Source organism: Mastigoproctus giganteus, chromosome 3, assembly GCF_048544385.1.
Source record: "Mastigoproctus giganteus isolate SK-2022 chromosome 3, ASM4854438v1, whole genome shotgun sequence".
NCBI lineage: Eukaryota > Metazoa > Arthropoda > Arachnida > Uropygi > Thelyphonidae > Mastigoproctus > Mastigoproctus giganteus.
The window spans coordinates 42,982,224-43,006,114 of record NC_143577.1 but is presented as its reverse complement, the minus strand read 5'-3'; the positions used below and the strand labels follow the sequence as shown (position 1 = coordinate 43,006,114).

General features: G+C 36.6%; 1 protein-coding gene across 1 annotated transcript in view; it reads left to right on the top strand.

Annotated features, from left to right (window-relative positions):
• Positions 1–23,891, top strand: part of LOC150087906 (ecotropic viral integration site 5 ortholog-like) — a 293,698-nt gene that overhangs the window by 60,938 nt on the left and 208,869 nt on the right. Inside the window, exon 3 of the mRNA XM_090369261.1 lies at positions 18,825–19,023. Within this exon, the coding sequence (XP_090225387.1) occupies positions 18,860–19,023 (164 nt within the window). The 5' untranslated portion in view covers positions 18,825–18,859. The remainder of the gene's footprint in view (positions 1–18,824; positions 19,024–23,891) is intronic.

Here is a 23,891-nt window from a genome sequence, read left to right as displayed (position 1 = left end):
TAGACCGGGGTTCGAGCCCGTGACCACCAAATACGGAGGATGCGGAAAGATCAGGGAATGACCACCGCATATCCTCGGAGCAATATGGCCTTAGTTGCTAATGCTCCTAAAAAACAAATAACAACAACAGTTCTTTTTATTTCACAGTTGATATAATAGCAGTACAAGCAGAGACTAACAAACCAAAAATGGTTTTTGATTAGGTTGCTACTAAAGGAGCTATTGACACACTTGATCAACTTGTGAACAACTGTAAACGAAAAACTAATGGATGACCGATGATAGTTTTTATAACATGATTGATGTCTCTGCCTATAATGCATTTTTTATGGAGACATTAATAGACCGGAAATGAAATAAAAACAAACTGACAAGAAGGCGGATATGTTTGGAGGAATTAGAGAAATTACTCATCACTTCCTATATTGCTTCTCGACAACAGAAACCAAGAATGGAAGAAACATCTGGTAGAGAAAGACAAGATAGCCAAGCATCAGTATCCTCTACAGTCCTGTAACTAATGGTGTAAAACCGCTACGTTGTAAATTCTCTCCTAAAAATGATAATAAAACGAACGGGTTGTGCTGTAAATGTAATAAGCACATTCCTAATTGAAAAACAGAGTAAAAGAAAATTATTTCATTTTATTTATGGCGTTATGAATATTTTATACAGAAATGATTTTTTTAAAGTTTCAATATATAAGTGTCATTTGTTTATTTTGTTCTTTTATGAGTAACAATAAATGTTTATAAGGCCACATGTTTTCTTTTTTTTCGAAAATTGTAGTTCTAAAACATGCCTTGTCATATTGACCCGAACGCTACATGTGCGTAGTAAAAGTGAACAGAACAGCAGCGTTAATATATTCCAAATTATCCCCACCGTTTAAATAATACTCATTACTCATTTGCAAACTACGTTGCATGCATGATGGGAGATGTGGTTTCTTTGTTTTTCTATTATTACATACATATTTTTTCTTTATTTTGTAACCATACCACCTCTTCCCACAAGCTATATGAAGTGAAAACTCTTAATTAAATACTGCAGCAGCTTGTTCACTTAATCATAAAATCGGTCAGTCCTTTCTCTATTCAGTTCCTTACAGCAAATTAGAAAACTATAATGTATTCACATTGCAATCAGTAATTTGTTTCCCATACTATTTAAATCCAAACTTACTACATGAAATTTTTTCTATATAAAGTTTCTACCTATACACCCAACTTAACTTTTATCTCTTTAATTACTAGGGAGCTACACTATCCTGTTAAAGTTTTTTCTTAAGTTATTTGTTATTCTTATCATTTTAGTGCCACACTCATGAGATTGCCAACACTTTCTCTGCTTTGTTTTGTTTTTCCTCTCTCTTATTTTAACAGCTCCATTTGTTCCTTTGGGAGGGGGTTGTTCCTAACAGGACCTTTCCTTCCTTTTCCTTATTATGGCAGAGGCGCTTATTACTGGAATGTTCCGCTTAGGATTCTTGCCCTGCACTCTCTTTACACTATACGTATTTTAGGGAAAAGTCTCCTTCAAATATTTGGTGACTGCAGTTCTTAATTTTCTATTTACCCCTTTTCTCCGGCATTCTTTTACTACCACGATGATTTTCTACTTACTCGTTTATGAACATGTACCATTGTACATCGCGTTACCTTCCGTTACACTACATCACTTTACACTCCTCTCCCTAGGCGCCTCCGTAGCCAGATGGGAAGGAGCAGTAGTGCGTAGCACATGCTTCTTGATTAGATCGGGGTTCGAACCCGTCACCACCAAATACGGAGGATGCGGAAAGGTCAGAGAATGACCACCGCATATCCCGGAGCAATATGGCCTTAGTTGCTAATGCTCCTTAAAAAAAACAAATAACAAACTTTTTTTTTTTTTCTTTTTTCCTCACCCAAAATTTTTTTTTATATATCTTTCTCCCAGTAACCTAGCTCCCCCTCTCAATGTCTCCGCTGGGTCAATCAAATCCTCCTTTTCACATTCTGTCGCATTCTAAGGGCTGAACGTCATGCGTCCTTTCCCTGCTTTCAGTCCCCAAAAACTTCCGATGGCTTTTCACACAATCGTTCTTAATCTCACCCAGATAAAGATACTGCTTTTCTTGGAATCATAGAAATTAAAGTTTTCCATTACTGTATTCACTTCAAAACTAGCTTTTACGGTTTTTAACAGCTTCCTAACTGATCTAAAGTGTTTTATTCTCCCCGACCATGATCCCATTCGTTCCGGCTTTGAATTCGAACGGGTACACAGTCTCTTTTAATTGTTTCTAGATTATAATAAATAAATAAATTTTCTGTTTATACTCCGGGACGACCCAACAGTCAGAGGAGTTCACAAGATAGATAGATTACAAGAAACAGTACCGTATTCAGTAGTCACGGGCTTGAACCCCGGTCACTCAAAGCACGTGTACTTATTCACTCGCGCGCCTGACCACTAGGCTACGACGATACTGCTCTTTGCATTCCAATTGTCTTTCTTGGAACACAATTAACAAGCTTTAAATCTCTTCACTTAGGTAAACTCTAATTTTATAACGCCAGGTGTCTTACAGCATATTATATAAAGATTTTAGTATAGGTCCACAATGAAGATTCGTTCCAGTTGCTTCTGTAATGTAAATCCCGAATTCTGCATTCTCGAATTTTGCGACTTTACATGATAAGATGTGAGCATTCGCTGTGTGCATTGGCACGTACCCTACCCCTTTTTATGTTGATTAACAGAGCTGAACAATTTTCATTTAGATTGCGAAACTACGCAGTAAAAGACGAGACACCATGATGTGTTCCTTCCTGAGTGTAAAGTCATTTTTTTAAAACCTCCTCCATACTATATTGCAAAAGAAGAATATCACAGTAACCGCTGTTCATTGTCCAGTTTTGAATATTTCACACTGAGTAAATTTCCAATAAGGAAGTGTAGTTACCTGATATTTGACCTCCTAGAGGCTGCCTTTTCTGTTATCTGACCACGGTTATCCCCTTTCAATTATGACGTTGACATTTTATACCACCAAGATCAACTTTCTGTTTCAAGTCTAGTTGTTAGAAAACTCCTGTGTTATCCTTCTACAGTTTCCTTTTGAAAAATGCTTGCAATTTTAGCATAGGAAATGTGTGCGTGCTATTTATTATGTAACGTATGATTATCCAGTAATTTCCCATGTGGACGTTATTCATGAACATAGGTATGTACTATTAAATGTTTCACAAATTTTGGAGTTTGCTTTTTATGGCAAATTTATTTGGCTTGCCTTTCACGAAATATGTGCTGCTTGTTATTAGACAATTTATGTTTCTCACAGCTTCGAAATAAAGCAAAAGTAGATACTTTGTTCATTAATATAATGTGTAAAGCAAACATTTGTTTTGCATTATAGTGTTTCTAAACGTACTTTTACATTCTCTTTTGGTTGGCTTACTGACTTTGTATTTTGTTAGCTTATGACGTGTAAATTACAAATTCTGTTGCAAATAAAAGAAATAAGACATGCAACTAATTTAATATCATAAATTAGTAAATTGATGCTATTAAGGATTGCATAATTCTGGGGTACTTGCCGGAAGTAACGTCATATGCAATGCTCTATTATACGTACATCACATATGAGTGTTGTGTTGTGTGATGCATGAATCGTGACAAATCTTTCAGTTCCTTTCCTCCACCTCAGAGAAAAAGATCAATTTGTTATATTTTATAAATATTAGTTAATTTCGATATGTATTATATCAACAAAAGTAAAAAAAATTCAAGTAAAAAGAGAAAAATTATTGCAATAAAAACTAATTGTTATAATACTGTAATGTACTTTGACGCCTATCCCTATTTAATTATTGATCATTATATGTATATTTGTCCGTTAATTAGTTTTTTTTTTTTTTTGAGAAGTTTGTGCCCATCAGGCATATTTCCTGAACAGTGTATAATTGAAATAAAAATGTTTGATCACTAATTTTGTTTTTAACTTATTAAGAATAAAATTGTTACCTTTTTATTTTTTTGTTAAAAATCAAACACAATACAGCCAAAGATCGTGGTTAAAGTGCAATTCTTTGACTTCGCCCATCGGACTAAAGATTCACTCGTTCATGGCATTACAATGTGGAAACGATAAAATCATTTGGTTAACAAAATTGTTTCATTATTCAAATAAATACAAGGTTAAAAACAGTGATATTGCAATCAATAAAAGTGGAAAGCGCATTTTCGCTCTCCCGTTTAAAATGAAGTGGAACTCATGATTTGCTTTTGTAAATCGGTATGATTGGTAAACCTAATTTGGTTTTTCTTTTCTTTTTTCTCTCCCTTTTGCTTCAAAAGGTATTATTGTTTTTTTATGATTCTTCGATTTTAAATCTGATAGATCTGCCGAATAGAAGTTTGATGTTTCATCAATAGTGATAAAAGAAAGCGAATTTTCTCTAAATTAGCAAACAAAAAAAAAAAAAAAGAATATTCGTGCCATTCCCACAACGTAACCAACCCATCTTTGAATTTCTTCTTCTGTCTCTTTGCAGAGGTTGGCTGTCATCTTCACAATGGACGAACATGAGATAGATGCCCTCGTTACTCTGATCATACCACTTTGAGGTTTCTAACCAAGATTTCCTTTTCCCTCTACTTTTTCCATTGATCTTGCCTGGATTATGAATTGCAACATCTTATATTTGTCATTCCTCATCAAATGTCCTAAAAATTTTAGTTTCCTCTCTTTAATGGTGTTAGTTATTTCTGTCTTTTTCTTCATTCGTCTCATGATCTCATCATTCTTTTTCTTATCAGTCCATAACACACTTAACATTCGTCTGTAACACCACATCTCAATAGCATTTAACTTATTTTGGGTCTTCTATGTCAGTGTCCAGGCCTCGGCTCCATAAAGGAGGACAGAAAAGACAAAACATCTCAATATTCTTGTTCTTAAAGGAAGCGTAAGATCAATGTGGCATAGAAGATTTTTCATTTTAAGGAAGGCTGCACGTGTTTGTTCAATTCTTGAGCTTCTTCAATAGAATGGTCCCAGTCCTCGCTCAGCATACATCCAAGATAGCGATAACTTTTAACCCTTTCAATTTCTTCATCACTGATTGTAATTTTTGTTTGTACTTCTGTCTTACTGATCACCATAAGTTTTGCTTTCTTGATGTTTTACTTCAGACCAAAATTTTCACTTATTCTATTAACTATATCCATTAATACTTGTAAATCCTTCTCAGAGCTGGCCAGCAATATAGTATCATCTGCATATCTGATCATATTTATTGTATTGCCATTAATCTTTATTTCTTCCAATTCCAATCTTCTCTAATATTTGGAACAGTTTGCCCTGTCTACTTCGAATTTAGTTCTTTCATTTTAAATTCAAAGAATTTCATTCTTTGAATTTAGTCAGACAATAAGTGTAGTCTGACTACACTTATTGTATTCACCGAAAAGTGAAGTTTTCTCTCCACTTTCAGTTATTTCAGCACTCGTTCTTATTATTCCTATTGGCCATCATTTTTATCGAACTGTCCTGTGAAGATAGTGTCAAGACTGACTAAATGATGATTACAGAAGAAAACCACCCACTCATCTCCTCCATGATTGTTCATCTCTTGATAATTTTCACCTGAAATCACTGGACACTCCTCGATTCTAGAAAAGGTTGATCTACAATTTAGTGATGTTTAGGATATTATTACCTGATAAATAAAGGAATTACCTGTCCTAAATTTAGTGATACTTCGTACTATACCCAGACCACAGTTTGAAAGAGGCTTCGGACTGCTGGAGAGCGTCTCTCTCTCCTGCTCTGAAAACTTAATAATATACTGACGCAAGCCTGGCAGAATTGTTTAGGGTACCCGATAAGGTCTTCGTCCACCTATTAGACATCATTTCTTGTAGCCATTTTAGTATTCTAATTCGATTGTAACTGTAATATTCTAGTAGTCTATCTCGTAAACTCCTCTGACCTTACCCCACAGAATATAAACAAAAAAATGGTTGATTGTTTTATTTTACTGCTAAAATGGATTAGCCATTTCCTTTGTTGGTTTCCATTAAAAAAAAAAAAAAGTGTGGAATTTTTCTTTCCTGCTCTTTCACCTGAGATTAACTAAATACAGTCTCTCTTGAATAAAATTAAGAATTCCTCCAGTCTCCGAGGAATTTTTCAACCCAGGCCTCTCCAAGCGAATAAATAGCAAACTCATTATACTGTCACTAAAGATGCTTTGTGTTCGAGCGAAACTTGGTTGGAAAATATTTAGCTAAAGAGATGGTGGAACTAGGTTTTATATTGAAATGTGTTTCAAGTTGAAATATTGGAATTGTTATTACAGTGTATGATAACCTCATGCCTTATACAAAATAACCCGTTAAAATACTTGAGAGAAAAAAAAAAAAAAAAAAAACAGGCTGACATTGCAATTACACTTCTAATTGTTTCCAACCAACTCACAAGGCTGAATGCTCTCGACTTCTTTCCAAAATATTCTTTTTCTTCTGCAGATTAAACTTATATCACAATTATATTATTTTCTCTTTAGTTTATATTGTTTATTTGAATTAATATATAAATTATATGGTTCCTCAGTTATCACCAAAACCCTTGGATTCTTTCTTTTTTTGTTATCAAGAATCTGTCTTTTTTTTTTCCACATTCGAATCGCTCGTGAGAGCTGTTTGTTTTAGACGTTCAGTAACTCCTTAAATTATTCCTTTAATCTTCTTTGTTTATACATTTTCTTATTCTTCATTTCTGCTTTATCTGAATAGCTTAGTTTAGATTCCAATGCCTCCAAGGTTATGGAGCACGAAGACTTTTCAGGTAGGATGAAGTATGATGAGCATCACAATAATAATTGTACAAAATCATTACTGTATTAGTAAAAATCTCTGCGTGAGACGTGACCATTAGCAGTGTATAATATCTCAGTTGGATGGAATTAAAAAAGTTTTAGAAACACCAGCTAGGCTTACAAGTAGCTTTTGAAAAATTTTACTTATTCCACCACATACATTGCACATAATACTCGTTTATCCACTTTTTAAGTAGCCGTGCTGCTGATGCACAGAGATGATATACAAAGTTCACCTGGTTGCCACGCTCTACGGAAGTGATGAGTCATATTCGGCAATCATGCTTGAAAAATAGAGTATTTGTACATCTTTGAATTGTGATGTGTTGTCTCTATTCTTTTGAATGAAATTTACTGTACACAAAAATGAACCAGACAATTTTTTTAACGTTAAAAGCAATTACCAGCAATACTGATCAGGTAATTTAAACCCTTTGTTTATATCTAGTAGACATCATTGTGAAAAATATTGTGCTACTAACTAGTGCCCACGTATTATTAACTTCCTTAACGGAAACTCTTTGTCATCTTCAAGGTTAACCTGTTAGTACACTTTTTTTTTTTTTTTCTTTAACCTTTCCAAAACCCCGTTTAATCACTGCTCGGTTATGTTATGACTCAGCCGAGTTGGTAACTCTCTCATATTCGTGTCACAATTTTAGAATACAATTCATGAGTCATAATACAAGCTGTGTATACTAGACAGACATACTGAAAGGTATTTCTGTGCGTGTGGCTGTACCCTTATGTAGGCAATAGAGGAACTATTTTTACTGCTTTTCTTTTACCTAAGCAAGAGTTGCATTTAAAAAAATAATAAGAAGAAAGAATAAATTACTCTCCATTCCAGTAAAGCCCGTTAGAAATATGTAGTATTTGTAATGTTCGAAAATTGTCCAATTAAAAGACATTTAAGGCTTTTAAAAACTATTTTTGAAAAATTAAAGAAAATGCCTTTGGCATTAGACATGCGTCGCGTTTTATTTTCCTAATCTCCTCATATATATTCTTTTCAACGGCTGCAGCGATATATCATCCTATGACCTAATGGAGTGGTGAAGCTGCACCAGGACGCTGATCCCCTGATGGTCCAGAGAGAAGTTACTTTGTGGGCAAATAAAGAAACGAATTGAAAGCTTTTCTTCAGAGGAAGGAAAGGATAATAGTGAGGTGTCAAATCTGCACTTTATTAATAAATAAATTTTTATTTTTCCTACAAAAATAAAAAGATAAATATACATTGATAAGAGAAATTCTCTTTACAGCAGTAGATGCCAGGGCATTGATATGCATTAGCATTAGTAGAGGCATTTGATGCAAGAAAGCAAGCTTATGCAGCATCAGCCAAAAAAAAAAAAAAAAAAAAATCACTTCCACTTCACCCCTCTGTTCGTTCAAAATACCTGTCCAGCTGAGCCTTAAACTTATTTAGGCTATCAACTTCCACGACAAGGGATGGAAGTCTGTTCCACCAACCAACCACTCGCTGGCTAAAGGCAAATTTCCGCACGTCTATCCTACATCTGTCTTTCCTCAATTTGAATTTATGCCCTCTCAGGTGATTATTCTGAGCGAGAGGAAGAATCCCATCAGCATTGAGCATGCTCAAACCATTCAATGCTTTATACACCTCTATCAGATCACCTCGCTGTTGCCTAGTCTCCAGACACTGTAATTTGCAAAACTTAAGCCTTTCTTCGTAAGACCACCCCTTTGTTCCATTCACTAATCTTGTTGCCCTTCTCTGTACTCGTTCCAGCAGCTCTACATCCTTCTTGAAATGAGGCCTCCAGACCTGTATACAGTACTCTAGGAGTGGTCTGACCATTGCCTTATACAAGGGAATAATCACCTCCTTATCCCTGCTAGAAAAATTCCTATATATCATCGACAATACACCATGAGCTACTCTTGCAGCCCGTCTGCACTGCTCAGAGAACTTCATATCTGCCTGCACAACCACCCCCAGGTCCCTTTCATTCTCTACCACTGTCAGTGTAGTACCACAGAGTTGATACGTTGCTCTGGGGTTGCTGTTTCCCATGTGTAGTACTTTACATTTGTCAATGTTAAACTTCATTTGCCACCTCTCAGCCCATCTGCTCAACCTTTCCAGATCCTGTTGCAGCAGCATAGTGTCAGTAGTGTCCTTGACAACCCTGCCTACCTTTGTATCGTCTGCAAACTTCGACATTAAGCTTGATATACCATCATCAATATCATTTATGAATACAGAAAACAATAATGGACCCAGCACTGAGCCCTGAGGGACTCCACTAATAACATTAATCCACGACGAGCAGTGTCCATTGATTACCACTCTGTCTTCTCCCCCTCACCACCCCTTTATCCACAGCAGCAATTTGCCTCCAATGTCACACTGCTCCAATTTGTGCAGCAGTCTTCCATGTGCAACAGTATCAAAAGCCTTTCTAAGATCCAAGTATATAATATCAAAGTTATTCCCTGCATCATAGTATCCAATCAAATTGGTCAGGCAAGACTTTCCCTTAACAAAACCATGCTGTGAACGAGCTATAACTCAAGTCTTGTCTAGATGATCCCGCAGTGCTTCTTTAACTAGTGCCTCCATTAATTTTCCTGGAACAGAAGTTAAACTCACAGGTCTATAATTGCTTGTGTCAGCCTTTGATCCTCCTTTGTGAATTGGGGTCACATTTGCACATCTCCAGTCTGTGGGTACCTCCCCTGAGTCCAAGGAAGCTCTCATAATTATGGCTAAGGGTTTGCTTACTTCCTCTGTTGCCTCCTTTAATATAACTGGATAGATCCCATCCACCTCGCGTGCCTTTCTTATGTTTATCTTCAACAATTTCTCCTCCACTTTACTCTCAGTTATTACAAGATTCTCTAGCTTACTGCTAGAGTTGAATACACCTCTGGCTTTCCCCTCGCTAAATAACTCCTCATGTGTGAATGTCGATGCAAAATATTCATTTAGTTTGTTAGCTACCTGAGCAGGATCATCAACAGTTGACCCATCGATATCAAGTGGACCAATCTGATTCATCCCCTTCCTTCTAGAGTTTACATAAGTAAAGAACTCTTTGCTGTTTTTCTTTGCATCCCTTGCCAAAGATTTCTCGTAATCTGCCTTCGCTTGCCTAACCTCCTTTGTAACTTGGTTACAGATCAACTTGTATCTATCATAGGCCTCTGTGTCATGTGTTAATTTGTATGTATCCCATGCATTTTTGTTCTCTGCCATATGTCTCATTAGTTGATCTGACATCCACTTAGGCCTAAACCTTGAACAGTATTTCTTAGTTGGTATGTAAAGCCTAGTAGCTTCCAAGATAAGTTCTTTGAATGCTTCCCATTTTGAATTTGCTGTTGGTAACATCATCAGTTGGTCCCACTGTATAGAATTTAAATACTGTCTCAGTCCATCGTAGTCGCCTTTACGAAAGCAATAACCCTTCCCTTTACCCCTAATGGTAGTTACCTCTTTGAGTAAATCCCACTTCAGCACACTGTGATCACTGCCACCTAGTGATTCCTTTATCTGCAGATTCTTAATGCATGAAGAATCACTGCTGATAATCAAATCAAGAGTATTCTTCCCTCTAGTTGCCTCCCGAACATGCTGATGTAGAAAACAATCATCAAATAAATCCACAAAAGCCTTGCTAGTGTGTGAGTGACCAGCCCTCAAATTCCAGTCAATATCTGGGAAATTAAAATCTCCCATTATAAGACTCTCTGATTTACTGGCCCACTCTATTTCCCTGTACAGTTTCCTATCAGAGTCATTAGGCCTATAGCACACTCCTATTCTCAATTTTGATCTCCCAATGCTTATGTCACACCAAACTGACTCGACACTGCACTGTCCAGCGATGTCCACTGGCTTCACTTCCTTGGATTTTATGTATTTCTTAACTAATAGCATAACTCCTCCTCCCTTCCTATCCAGTCTATCCTTTCCGTAGACGTTGTACTCCCCAAATTCCAATTCTGCATTCCTTATATCTGTGTGACACCAAGTCTCTGATATCCCAACAAGCCTTTGATGTTTTGAGCAATACCTCAAATTCATCAAATTTATTTACTAAACTCCTAGCATTGGTGTACACGCAAGTATACATGCACCTATTTCTATTCTTAGTTACCCTAACACAACCCATGTGTTTACTTGTACCGCAATGACTCCCAGCAGTCTCTGAAATATCCTGAATCTTGTTTTTCAGGCTTCTGCTCATTCCAATAGAAGCAGTGCAAGAATCTCTTTCACCTCTGCCAGTGGCTACTGTTAATCTATTCGTCTTTGTATCCCCCCCAAGCTAGCAGTTTTCCGACCCACCTAACACTGCCTCGATAGCATCAGCAAATATTCTTGCACTCTTTCTATTTAAGTGTATCCCATCCCTGTAGAAGCAATCTCTCCTGTTAACAAGTACAGTCCAGGCTGAAAAAAATTCTACCCCTTGAGCCTTGCACAATCTTTCCAGGGCCGAATTGATCGACAAGGCTCTCATCATATACTCCCTCCTATCGTGTCTGGGCAGAATTGCAGACACTTTCAAATTCAACCCTATTTCACGGCTTTTTTTCAACAGTGACCTGTACTTGTTAAGCAATTCTGCCGGTCTCCTACTCTTGATATCGTTAGTGCCAACGTGTACAACTATATCACCTTTTGTGCCCTTAAAAGATGATATCTGCTCTACAACGTCATCAACCTTTGCCCCTGGCAGACATACCCTGGTCCTGTTCCACCTATCCTTTTTACAAAGCATGTTCCCCGTTTCCCTGACAATAGAGTCACCAACAACTACTAGTTCCTTTGGGACCAGCGATGACCAGTTTCACGATGACCAAGTGCAAGCTCTGGCGTTGATGTGGGCAGCTGAGAGCTTGATGGGCCCCTCAATTTAGTTCCTTCGAGGGCATCCACCCTGTCCTTCAGGCTCTCATATAGGCCCATAAGAACGCTGAGTTGTTGCCTGATTTCGATACACTGCTTGCATCGCGCACACACAAAGACATCCCCATGGCAACATCATGTCCCGTACCTGAATGCTCCGCAAACATCATGCAAGCTGTGCATTTTAGAAGGCTGTGATTCAGAAGGCAAGTGCCCCCCTCAGTTCTCCTCTGAGCCGCAGCACTTCCATTAGCTTGAGCCTTTTGTTTTGCTGCTCTGGTCTGAGTCATGATTACTTTTGATTTAAATAAAATTTCAATTTCAGTTTATAACCCTAACTTATCTCCCAACACAGTTATAACGGGATATATATTTTTTTAGTGTCAAGTATTAATTATCTCCGAGTTCCCCTTATATAACTTCCGTATCAGTTATGTATTAATTAATTATGTTACGTTTGTAATCTAAGTCGGTATATGTATTTAGTTAAAAGTGCAAAATAGATAATATAGATATTATCGGTATAATATAGATAATATAGGTATTAAAATAGATAATAAATAATTGAATAATTTTTACTATTAACTAAAAGTTTGCAGACTTAATGTTTGTATACACAATTGTCCGCACGAGCCACACTGCCTATCTTCATAATCTTCATGATTTTATGTTGGAATATTGTTGGCATGCATCTCAGAGCAGTAGTTAGCAACAGTAGCCTGAGCGAGCCACACCGCGGTTCGTTTCCTATAGCATGTATCAGCTTGACACCCTTTCAAGATCAATTCCAATATTCATTACTCCGTGAATTGAATTCGGAGCCCTAGCTGATGTAAACCTGTCATCCTCAATTTCTTTGTTTTCATTCTCAAGGATTTCGTGCCCTTTTTGAGGCTGGTGACGGGATGTGGCACTCGCATAGCTGCCAGCAGCACGGTGATGTGATGTATGCAGGGAGTCTGAGAATTTGACAGCAGATTTGTCGAAGTAAGCCTTGAATAAAGTTTTACAACGTGCTGGCTTGCGTTATCATGAAGCAGGGTGATTCCTCCTGTCATTTGTCCCGGTCGCTTGCTTTTGATCCTGAGTCGCAAGTGGGTCTAAGTTTCTATCAAATTAATGCTGACATCAGATACTTTAAAATCATAACAGGAAAATAGTAAGAGACGAGTGTCCCTCCTCCTGTTGAGAATTGTCAATGCGCAGAACTTGTTTTAATTGAACAACGCTTGTGTAATGTATACCTATTTCCCATATAAGCAGACTTGGGATTATAATTTATATACTGGCCTATAGTTAATATGCGGACACCTCTCGGTTGATAGTTGGTCATGTTCTACATAAACACGACATGTCAGACACAACTCTATGCTCATAGGCTTTCGGGGAAACAGTAGTACGATTGTGAATGCAAGACAGATCGACAGAGTTAACAGATTACAGCGCGGAATAATAATAGGGTGCTATGTAACCACTCAGTCTGTACGTGACAATTCAACGGCACTGAAGATCCCCAGGTTGACAATTGGTGATGTGATCTGATCTGCAAACGGAAGAGGACTACTGATAAAACTTTCACGAAACGCCCCAGAAAAAACTGCGAAGCTGGCAGAACGGGAGACTCCTGCAAAAAATCATCTGCTTGAAACACAGGTCGACGTTGTCACAGCACACAGGCTCTCTCATTGAGACGATTGGGACACAAGTGAGCACCGGCACAATGCGCACACTGCATGTTATGGGTTACCACGGTGGGTTACCCATCCACAAGCTGCTAATCACATCGACTAGTGCCAGACGCCGTCTGGCTTGGTGTAAGCCCCGTCGTTCTTGGACCGTAGGCTAATGGAAAGCTGTTCTTTATAGTGAGGAATCATGGTACATCTTCTACCAGTAAAGACCATCGTGTATGGATGTCCGGAGAAAACTACCTGCCGGACTGTATTTTCCCGACAATGAAATTTTACGCGTTCTTTGAAGTTATCTATGCTCAATAGACTTCGCCTTCACAATAAATTGCATCGGTATTGCACTACTTTGAAATAAATATATCCCGAAAGTTGATCTCTCATTTATTAAATAACTCATACAAAGGCAAGTAAAATTCCGAATTGCGACAGACACAATTCTAAGCTTCGTAGCGTAAATGCAGTGTTCTTTATGTTCACAGCAGGAAGAAACATTGCCTTCACAACAAGTTGTATTTCTCTACTTTCATTTAATAGTACACAGACAGGTTCTCGTGCGCAATAACTATGGGAAATTTAATATAAAATTAATTTCAGAACCTATACCAAGTAATAACTTTCTATATTTAGGAAGTTGAGGTGCAAAAAATTATACAGATTTTTATTTTCGTCTGACAGTTTACTGAGGTTCATTATTTTCAGATGCGGCGCCAAGATCTCATGATTAAGGAGTTTTCGCTGATGCATAGTGTTGATATTAGTGTTTCAACAGTTTCGATTGAAAGCACATGAAAGAAGTCAACTATTAACTTCAAAGAGGCAGTTTACAAGTAGTTTGTACAATGGCGCTGAACTGACGTAGGTGTATGTAGTGGTGACTGGCAAGAAGTTAGCCGAACGCATTTGGAATAGCGTTCTCCAGACTCCAAAGGTTCATCAGCATCTCAACTTCCATTTCTTAGCTCCGACTCTGAATACAATTTTTCCAGGCACTATATACGGTCACAAATTATCTTGTACTGATTATGTGCTATGTATTAACCAATAAAGCCAAGGTAAATAAAAATCTTTTTTTTTATTTTTTTTTATTTGACTTTATTTCAGTGTTTCTAATACGTGCGTGTACGGAGTAAATATTTATTGTCAATTATTTAGGGTACAAATGGTCTCGAAAAATACTTTCGATTTAATAGACATTCGGAAATAACTGACACCCCTTTCTCATATTAGTCCATAAAATCATGAGTTTACCAATGATTTTATGGCTATTACCCCCTTAATTACTGGAAAGATACAAGCTGAAGTCAGCTGGTCTCCTCTTTCGGGATATACAATTATATGTTATAGAATCTATTCGGAGTTTAAGTACTCTGCTTTGTATTTCCAGAAAGAGATCGTTTTAAAGTCTGACATCAAGTATATCAAATATTGATGTCCAGGAATATTTCGAGCTACTTGCCAAGAGGAGAACAGTTGTCTGTTTTTTTTTTTTTTTTTTAATAACTAATAGTAGATGAAATCAGCTGTGGTAATGTAGGTGTGCTGCTTCACTGTAATCGTGCGTGTTCTTTACACTAAAGATTTATTTATTTGCATTTACGTATATTTGGGCTGCAGGAAAAACCTGTTCATAGCCACAAGACAATAACCTCATTGGAGCAGTCCAGACATAAAGGGTACATGTAGGATAAAAATAACATATTTCATTAATAAATATCGGGTGGAACTAGCGCTTGGGAGTTATATTACAACACAAGCTTGTATGCTGTAGTTTCAGAGTTGTTATTACAGTTCGGTATCACAGGTGAATATGTAACACAAAGATCAGACCACCATAACAGCTTACGACTTGGTCTTTTCATCTGCTTGAGCAGTTTAGAAACAGTTTAACATTTACGCTATTGGAATTCGATTTGACACGATGCAGTGCTGTCTAGTAATGCTATACGTTTACACTGATAATCTATCTGTATGGTATACATCTACGTTCAGTGTAGATGTTTCATCTACCTTAGTCGTCCTTTACATTATGTAGCATGTACAGCATCAACATACATACATAAATATATCAATAAATGCAACAGGTGTCTGAGTAGGATTGTCGTAAAAATTTAATTATGTAGTGCAGCACACAGACTGAGATTTTATAAGATTTATTTTAATTTTAATGATATTTAGGTGTACGTATTCCAAGAATTAAATAATATTTTCCCACCCTCTTAAGCAGGGTTAGTTCAGGGGGTGTACTACTGTATCTTCGGTTAACCACTCGGCTACGCCAGACCTGATATGTGAATGATTGATTTTGATTTGGTAGTTGTTGGCGCATCGGCTTCTGTGGCCATATTGCACCTCCCAAGGTTTTTGCAGTACTTTGATCCAAGCCCGAGGCGGGAATCGAACCCGCGACCTTTGGGTTGCCGGGCAGGTACTTTACCCACTCGGCTAGCCCGGTCGGCCTGATATGTGAAGGATAGTCGTGTGGTTAATGACTAGTTGACACTTTTTGGGTAAGCTGAAGGGATCGTTAAATAATTGGCTGTATTTTAATGCTGCAGAATACAAGGTTTTACACTTGGGAAATACAACACCAAAATAACATACACTTGGAAGAAAGAGAGTGGGGAAGAGGTTTTGGGGATTATGATCGATGTAAACATGAAATTTTCTGTGCAGTGCAAACAGGTGGCAAGAAGGGTCCGTGGTGTCCTGTTCGCTTATCAACAGTTGCTTCTAAAGATAGGGTGGTGTATAAGCTATTAAGACCTTAAAGGCCATATTCGCGTCAGTATATTGATATCTGTAATTGCCTGTATTTTTTGGTCGGTTTTGTCGTTTGCTGGACGAAAAATCCGAGTTTCCTAGAAGTTAAAACCATACAGCTATCACTTGAGACCAACTAACTGCGTTTTAAAAACCAATCCATAAAAATTCCTTGCGTCATTGACGGAATTCGAACTAATGCCTTCTCCACACCGGGAGGACAGTTTTATAACCTCAATGCTATCTGCGAAGGTCTCTATGAATTAATTGGGAGATACTGTACTGTACTTTTTGCATTACAACGTCTGGAAGCGGAAGGCCACTCCTAAACAAAACGGGCTTCTCTGAGAGGTCCGAAAATGGACATGCGCCTGGTGAGATTGGCGAAAGGGCCACTGTATGAGGAAAGCCTTCAGAATATGTGGATAAAAAGCTTTTGTGATGATCTGATAAATATAAGTGGGCATAGTAAAATGAAGGAAGGTGAAATTTCACAGTATATGTTGCGTTTAAACAGAAGGCATGAATTCAAAGTAAGGGAAGTATATACTGTGTAGAAGAGAGCTTTGCTTTAGCCTACGAATTGTTATTAATTAATTTATTTTATTTTTTATTATTTTTTTCTGATGTAGCAGAAGCCTAGTTTCTTTGTGCAACGTGGCCAGTATTAATTCAAATGCTAATGATTTAATTAATATTAAAATTAATTATGCGGTTAATTGATACGTGTTAATTTTTATTAAATAATTTAATAATTAAATTAAAATAATTATTAAATAATAATTTAATAAAAATCAAAAATGAAAGGTGCATTTGATATTTGTCCTCAGGTACTGAAACTTTTTAGTTACATCTCAGTATGAATTCTTCTGCACTAGCAAAATTTTGGCATTAGGCAAGATGGGTTCAAGGCTTATTGTAAACTATTCAGTATTTTATGTTGTTTATCACTGCAGTCATCATGCCGTGTAATACACATTTGTATTCTACTGCACGTATTCATTTCTTTCACTGTACCACTGTAATGGAATTTTGCATATTTTTCTTCAGCTGTACTAGTGGGGCAACCCTGCAGTGAATATTCATTTTATCCAGTTTATTTGTGCATCGTTTTTATAATAACGGGTACTGAACTGTTCTCACAGCTGATCGCTAATTTTTCGCCGTAAGATAACCGATGTTTCCACTCCCTTCCCCTTATATCACTGACTGTGTTGGTGATTTGGATTTTAAATTTGCCTATTCAGCAGTTTTTTGAATTATGTTCCATTGACACGATATTGGAATGTGTTTTTTCTGTCAAGGTAGAAACTGAAACAAGTTGTTTGAAAAAAGTAAAGCACAATGAATAATGACATTAAATGAAGGTTTACATATTGAAACTTTTATTTACATTAAAAGTGTTTAAGTTTAAATTAGATAAAATTTTAGTGAAAATGTTCTTTTAAATCTGCCATACATGATTACACTTTTAATGTAATTTAAATTAAATTTTAAAGCGTTTGTGATAAAAATAAACAACTTTATCTTTGTGTATAAAATAAATTTAATATAGGTTAACGAATAAATGCTTGTCCTCACAAAATCGACGTCGTGAGGAGCTGATAAGGCCTTACGTGCATTAGTTAAAGCTATAAAGAGGTAAATATGAACTGTGTATTACCGTTACGTTGAAATCCAGAGTGTAATTTAAACTGTATATTCATTTGTGATTTATCCCTGAAATATACAGTCTACTCTTATGAAAATAATAATAAATAAATGCACTTAGGTCGGACCATAAGACAGGGGAATTTTAGGCAACGTTTTTCAGGAAAAGAGGAGTGTCTTATAGTCCGGCAAATACGGTAAATAAACAAATTGCCAGGGTCTCAGAGAAGGGATATAACCGTCGTTTAAGCTAGCGATTCTTCACGTTCAGTCAGTTATGGAATTTTTTTTTTAATGGTCGTGAGACACGACATAACCCCCCCCCCCCCAAGCATGTCGATATGGATTGATTTGCAAAATGAACTGGTCAATAATCACCAAGTAGTTAGTGTCTATAGATATCTTGTATATATTGATCATATTTTTTAGTCGTTTCAAATCTTGTTAATTTAATAAGATTGTCTTAATATTGTGTCTTCATTGTAGCGTATAATAATTGTAGTGCCGCATGCCAATCACCTATTCTAACAATTTGTATGCTGTTAAAACAAACAAAAAAAAAAAAAATAATAATGTTTATTATTAAAGCTTGCTGGTTTATATCGAACCTTTCTAGTTTAGGGGTATGTAAACTTTATAAACTGATATTGCTACTCAGAGACGGATTGGCCATGTGTACAACGTAGGAGTTTTAGATGGGTCAGTCTAATTGAATATACTACACAATTTTTGGTACCAGTCTGCTATTGATACAAATTATTTGACATTAACACACAAAAAAAAGGAGCAGCACCGATTAGAAATACTGAACTCTCGTGATGGCTGTTGAAATAGTATAAATTACATGTAATAACTATGATAGTTTAATCAATTTGCTGTTTGTGAATAACATTAAGTATATTCATGTCTCAGTAGCATGTTGAAATTGTCACGGCATTAAATTATCATAAACTTCTTGTTTCATAGAATTTTGATCATGGCTACAACATTCAAGATGATTTATGAAGTCCGTTAATATGGAACCTTCACCACCGCCTAAACTCGTTACATCAATATCTGTTACCATTTCTGAGGATTGCTGTAATGATACTTGTGAAGACCCTCCTTTACAGCAATGCCGAAAGGACGATATGGAGTTGCTGGCTCGACTCGAGAATCAGAACAGGTCAGTTGCTTAGAAGTTATTAAATTGCAGTTTCCTTTTTGTCGTGCTTTGCATAATATAATTTCGATTCGTAGCAGAATCGAAAAGTTTCGGAGCTTTAGAAATAAGCTATGAAGGGCTGTCTTTTTCCAGCCTTGCAGGCTGGAGCCTGTATGGATATATGGAGTTAGTCTTTGGTTTGGGTATGCGAACTCGTTTTGTGGAGGCAAGGAAAGTTTTGTGTTGCTCTTTTCGTCGGAATGAGTTGTCTTCGTATTGAATATATATACCAAGATATCTCATTTTGGACAATTAGCAAACATCGCCTTATCTACACGTCTTATACGAACAGTCTTCCCCAGATGCACACAAACCCTGGTGGTTGCTCATTATTCGGATTATAGTTCGAAAACAATTCACTCAATGACGATCACGTGCACCCACATCCTCATTTCTCAGTTTTACACAAACTGATTGAGCGAGCATGTCCCAGTTAGTCGCACGAACATCCCCTTGCCGACATGAAGATGCGCACAGTTGGTGTATTCTTCTACAGCTATTGAAGTTTTGTTGAGTCTTGAAATTTTTCAGTATATGACACTGAAATCTTCTGCCACGTGAAGGATAACAATTATTTGAGAGAGTAGCCTATATTAGCTTCCGGCTTACTCAAGTTTTAAAACTACTAAAAATCACAATATTGACGTACTTCAAACTTGTAATGAGTAAGCTTCCTTCATATTTAATATTGTCCAAATTAATGGAAGTTTTAACAAGTTCTGAACTAGGATTTGTGATGGGACTACAGCAGATGTTAACAGATTAACCGCTTTCGATAATGTCTTCTATATCAATTATATTCAGAAAACATGTTTCTAACACCTAGTTTCAGCTCAGTCCTAAAAATTAAATTAGTTACAGTCAGTTTGGTCTCAGTACACCTAACGAAACGCTTGACTTGACCCATTATAGCGTAAGCTGCCAAGTGCTCCATAAAAAAAAATAAACTAACCAGCCAACTCCTAACGAAACCCGAGAGACTAAAACATTATTTTAGGGACAATGAGAAGACACTCGTTATTCCAGTACAGTACACAGTTTTCTTCGTTGGAAGTGGGTAAATTCAAAAATAAAATTGTGGACCTGTTTCTTGTATACAGTAACCAAAGAGTAATGAGGCCGTAGCACCAAATGAAAAACATGCAAATACAGCTAACACAAAGTGATCATTACGTTTCAAGAAATGAGGTCAATAACATAGTAAACTAAGTACGTGCAGCAATAAATAAATAAAAGTATACGTTATATAACTCATAAATTATTTCAGGTTTTATGTTAATTGTTGAAATCTTGGCTATGACAATTAAAACGAAGGTTTAAATCTATCTAGGACTATTTCAAAAATATGCATAAACGACCTGTCCCATACATATTCTTACAGTTGGCCTAATAGACGACGCACAACCATCGACTTCACAATTAGGCTGACTATTTTATGCATCTCTAAATTCATTTTAGCTTGTGACAGCTTTAGACCAGTAAAGGAGACAATTCGTCTAATTGGTTTTCCAGAATTTTTCACATCCGAAAATTTTTCAGTCACTTTTATGCCTAATTCATTTGTGATCACTTTGTCTGAAAGGGAACATACAGTCCCACTGATATTTTGGGGTTTTCCTCTTTCTTACAATTACTTTATTTATCTTATATATGGGTGGACTTTATCTCCTTAAAATTTATCGTAATGTTAAATCTTTTTCAAACTTTATTTTCCGTTTGGTCGACGACTTCAAGAATATCATATGTATTTTACCGTTGACTGCAATAAAGGACATTTGTAGGCCTATCTCATATATTACAGACCCTGTATGTATAATCATTTTACACATGTCGATGAACATGATAGGCCGTCAAAAAAAAAATTGGATTAAATTTCCTAGTAAAACTAAGAAATAACATACATGAAACCGTATAAGTACTATTACGTTTCTGGAGGAGAAGGAAAAATGTTCGCCTTGACAATGATTTCATCACCACACTCGTTTGAAGAGGGCTCGGTTTGAATCCGTCAAAACATGGAGGAATTCTTCAAGGCCACTTCGTTCGAGGCTGTAATTGCCGATCTTAAATTGACGAATTCTTTTTTCCTGAGACATCGCCATTCGCTTTTATGGTCAGCTGTCAGTCATCCGCTTTGTGGAAGTTCCTTCACTCCTATTAGGTTCATTGTAAGATTTGATCGGGTCTGCATCGATCTTCAAGCCTCTGTCGTCGTCGAGAACATTCCAAGTCTCACCACCTTCCTCTTGGGGTTTATCACAATCTCACGCAGGTACGGATTAACATTTTTTTTTTTTTTTTTTAGGGAAGCGGCTTCTTTAATGGTGAATTAAAGAGCTGCTTCCCTAAAAAAAAAAAAAAAAAACGGTAATTTGTTAGATACTTTTATAATAGAAATTGAAATATTTAGTTTGCTTATTCTTTAATTGTGAATTAAGGTCTAAACGAAGCCAATTTTGTACCCGATTTTGGAGGGTCCTGGGAAGGCCCACATATAGGGAGCTCGGGATATCATCTTCCTTAATTGGCCAGACCGCACCTGGATTTACGACTTCATTCAACGAAATTATTTATCTGTCTAGTTGCCTTCTTCCCTGGCGCCTCCGTACCCAGGTGGGCAGGAGCAGCAGTGCGTAGCACACGCTTCTTGATTAGACCGGGATTCGAGCCCGTGACCACCAAATACGGAGGATGCGGGAAAGGTCAGGGAATGACCACCGCATATCCCCGGAGCAATATGGCCTTAGTTGCTAATGCTCCTAAAAACCAAATAACAACAACAACAGCCTTCTTCCCCTAGCACGGTCTTACAGTAAGTTTACTAGACTTTTCTGGAGCCCTCGATTTTTAGAACGTTCCCCGAAAAACAGGTGACTCATAAGAACTGCAGATCATCACATAATTAGCGCTCTCTGTTTCTCACTAAGACAGTGAACCCATCTGGCTTGAATACCGAAGAGACTATAATAACATTCCGACTGTATCATTATTACACTGAGCGCTACTTATTGTGATCACTTCGGGATCTGTCTTAATTGATAATAATAACCAGTAAAACAAGAATGCGGCTGTTCGTTGATGAGCAGCTCTCTTCATTCAGCAATATTTATTAATGTAGAGCAGAAATGTGTACAGTAAAAAGGTGGAAGTGGACAGAAAGAAAACAAATATTAAAATCAAGCAATATATAACTGTCTGCTTTGTCTTCGAGGAGGCAATCAATAAAATGAAACTATCAGTGTATCTGGAAACCATTAAAAACAAATAAAGAAATTATTAAAATCAAGAATTAGAAAGGGATTAATGCTCTACTGTAAAACAGTGATTAGTAGGATTGCAAATACAATAAATACGGTGCTGTTTCTTATATTCTCTCTATCTTGTGAACTTCCGTGACTGTGTGGTCGACCCGGAGTATAAACAGAAAATTTATTTATTTTTTTACTTTTTTTTTTTTTTATGGAGTAACGACACTGACAACTATATGATCTGTACGAAGCAACAGCAGTAACAACCACGCAACGTGTCTGAGTTCAAGAATAAATTAAGATGCTACGTAATCACTTCCACCGTATATGCGTAAACCGCGATAAGGCAAAAAAAAAAAAAAAATCAATAACATAAGAAGCACTGAACATTTCTACAAAAACAAGAACATTCCACTGAGTATGGTAAAACAATTCCTTGTATTTTCTCTATACTGTGAATTCCTCTGACTTACATGTGGTCGTCTTGGAGTATAAACAGAATTTTAAAATAAATTTAAGTTCTGTAAGATGCGAATACAACGAAAACCTTTAAAAATATTGTATATACAAAAACAGCGTAGGACAAAATTAGAATAAGGGTGTGCTGTAAAATTACATGATAATTTAAACGGCCGGAGCGGCTAATTTGGAATACATTTAGATTGGCGCCCACTTTAATTACACAGGAACCGAGTAACATGAAATACTACAGTAATGATCCTTTGAATAACTTTTAATTTTGGTTTATATAAAGAAATAAAATACATCTGTTTATAATCCCGGGCGACCACATGAGATAAAAGGAGTTCACAGGATAAAGAAAGGGAGAATACAATTAGTAGCAGGGATGGGCAGAGGGAGAATTGCCCCCTTACCAAAAATATGAAATTAAAGAAAAAGAACGCAGGAGGCGTTCTAAAAAAATCCCTCAAAAACCTCATAACCCCCCCCCCTTACGTGATACCTGGATACGCCACTAATTAGTAGTATGACAATAAACAAATGATAGTGTTAGAATATGTAAAATTAACTTCTGATTACTTTAGTTTTTAAATTTATATTTGTTTTGTTTCTTAAAAATCTATTTTATCATTATTTTGTTAAACATTTGACTGTTTTACTTCCACACCAAATTGACGCGCTGTGTAATTATGCGGTATATTTTATCATACAACCGAAAAAGATAATTGCATAACTTTCGCATCCATTTATCTATACTTAATTCAATATATTAATATAACTTATATATATAATCACTGGGTATGATCAGTAATTTACCTTTGACGGGGGAAAGTCAACTGCCCCCCCCACCTTACTAAGTCCCAGGTATAAAATCGTGCTCGGACGAAAATGCAGCTTTTCCTGCTCACATCAGGGAAGAGAATTAAATGAGGATTATCAGACGAAACTAGGTACGCCCATCATAACTGAATATGCATAAGAGGGATATCATGTTTTCATAAGTTTCACAGCCACCTTAACCCTTATTTGTTCCTCAAAGAATTTAGATATATTGTCATATGTTGTGGATGGCCATGTCTCGATACGAAATTTCTCGACTTTATTTGAGTGGATGTTATA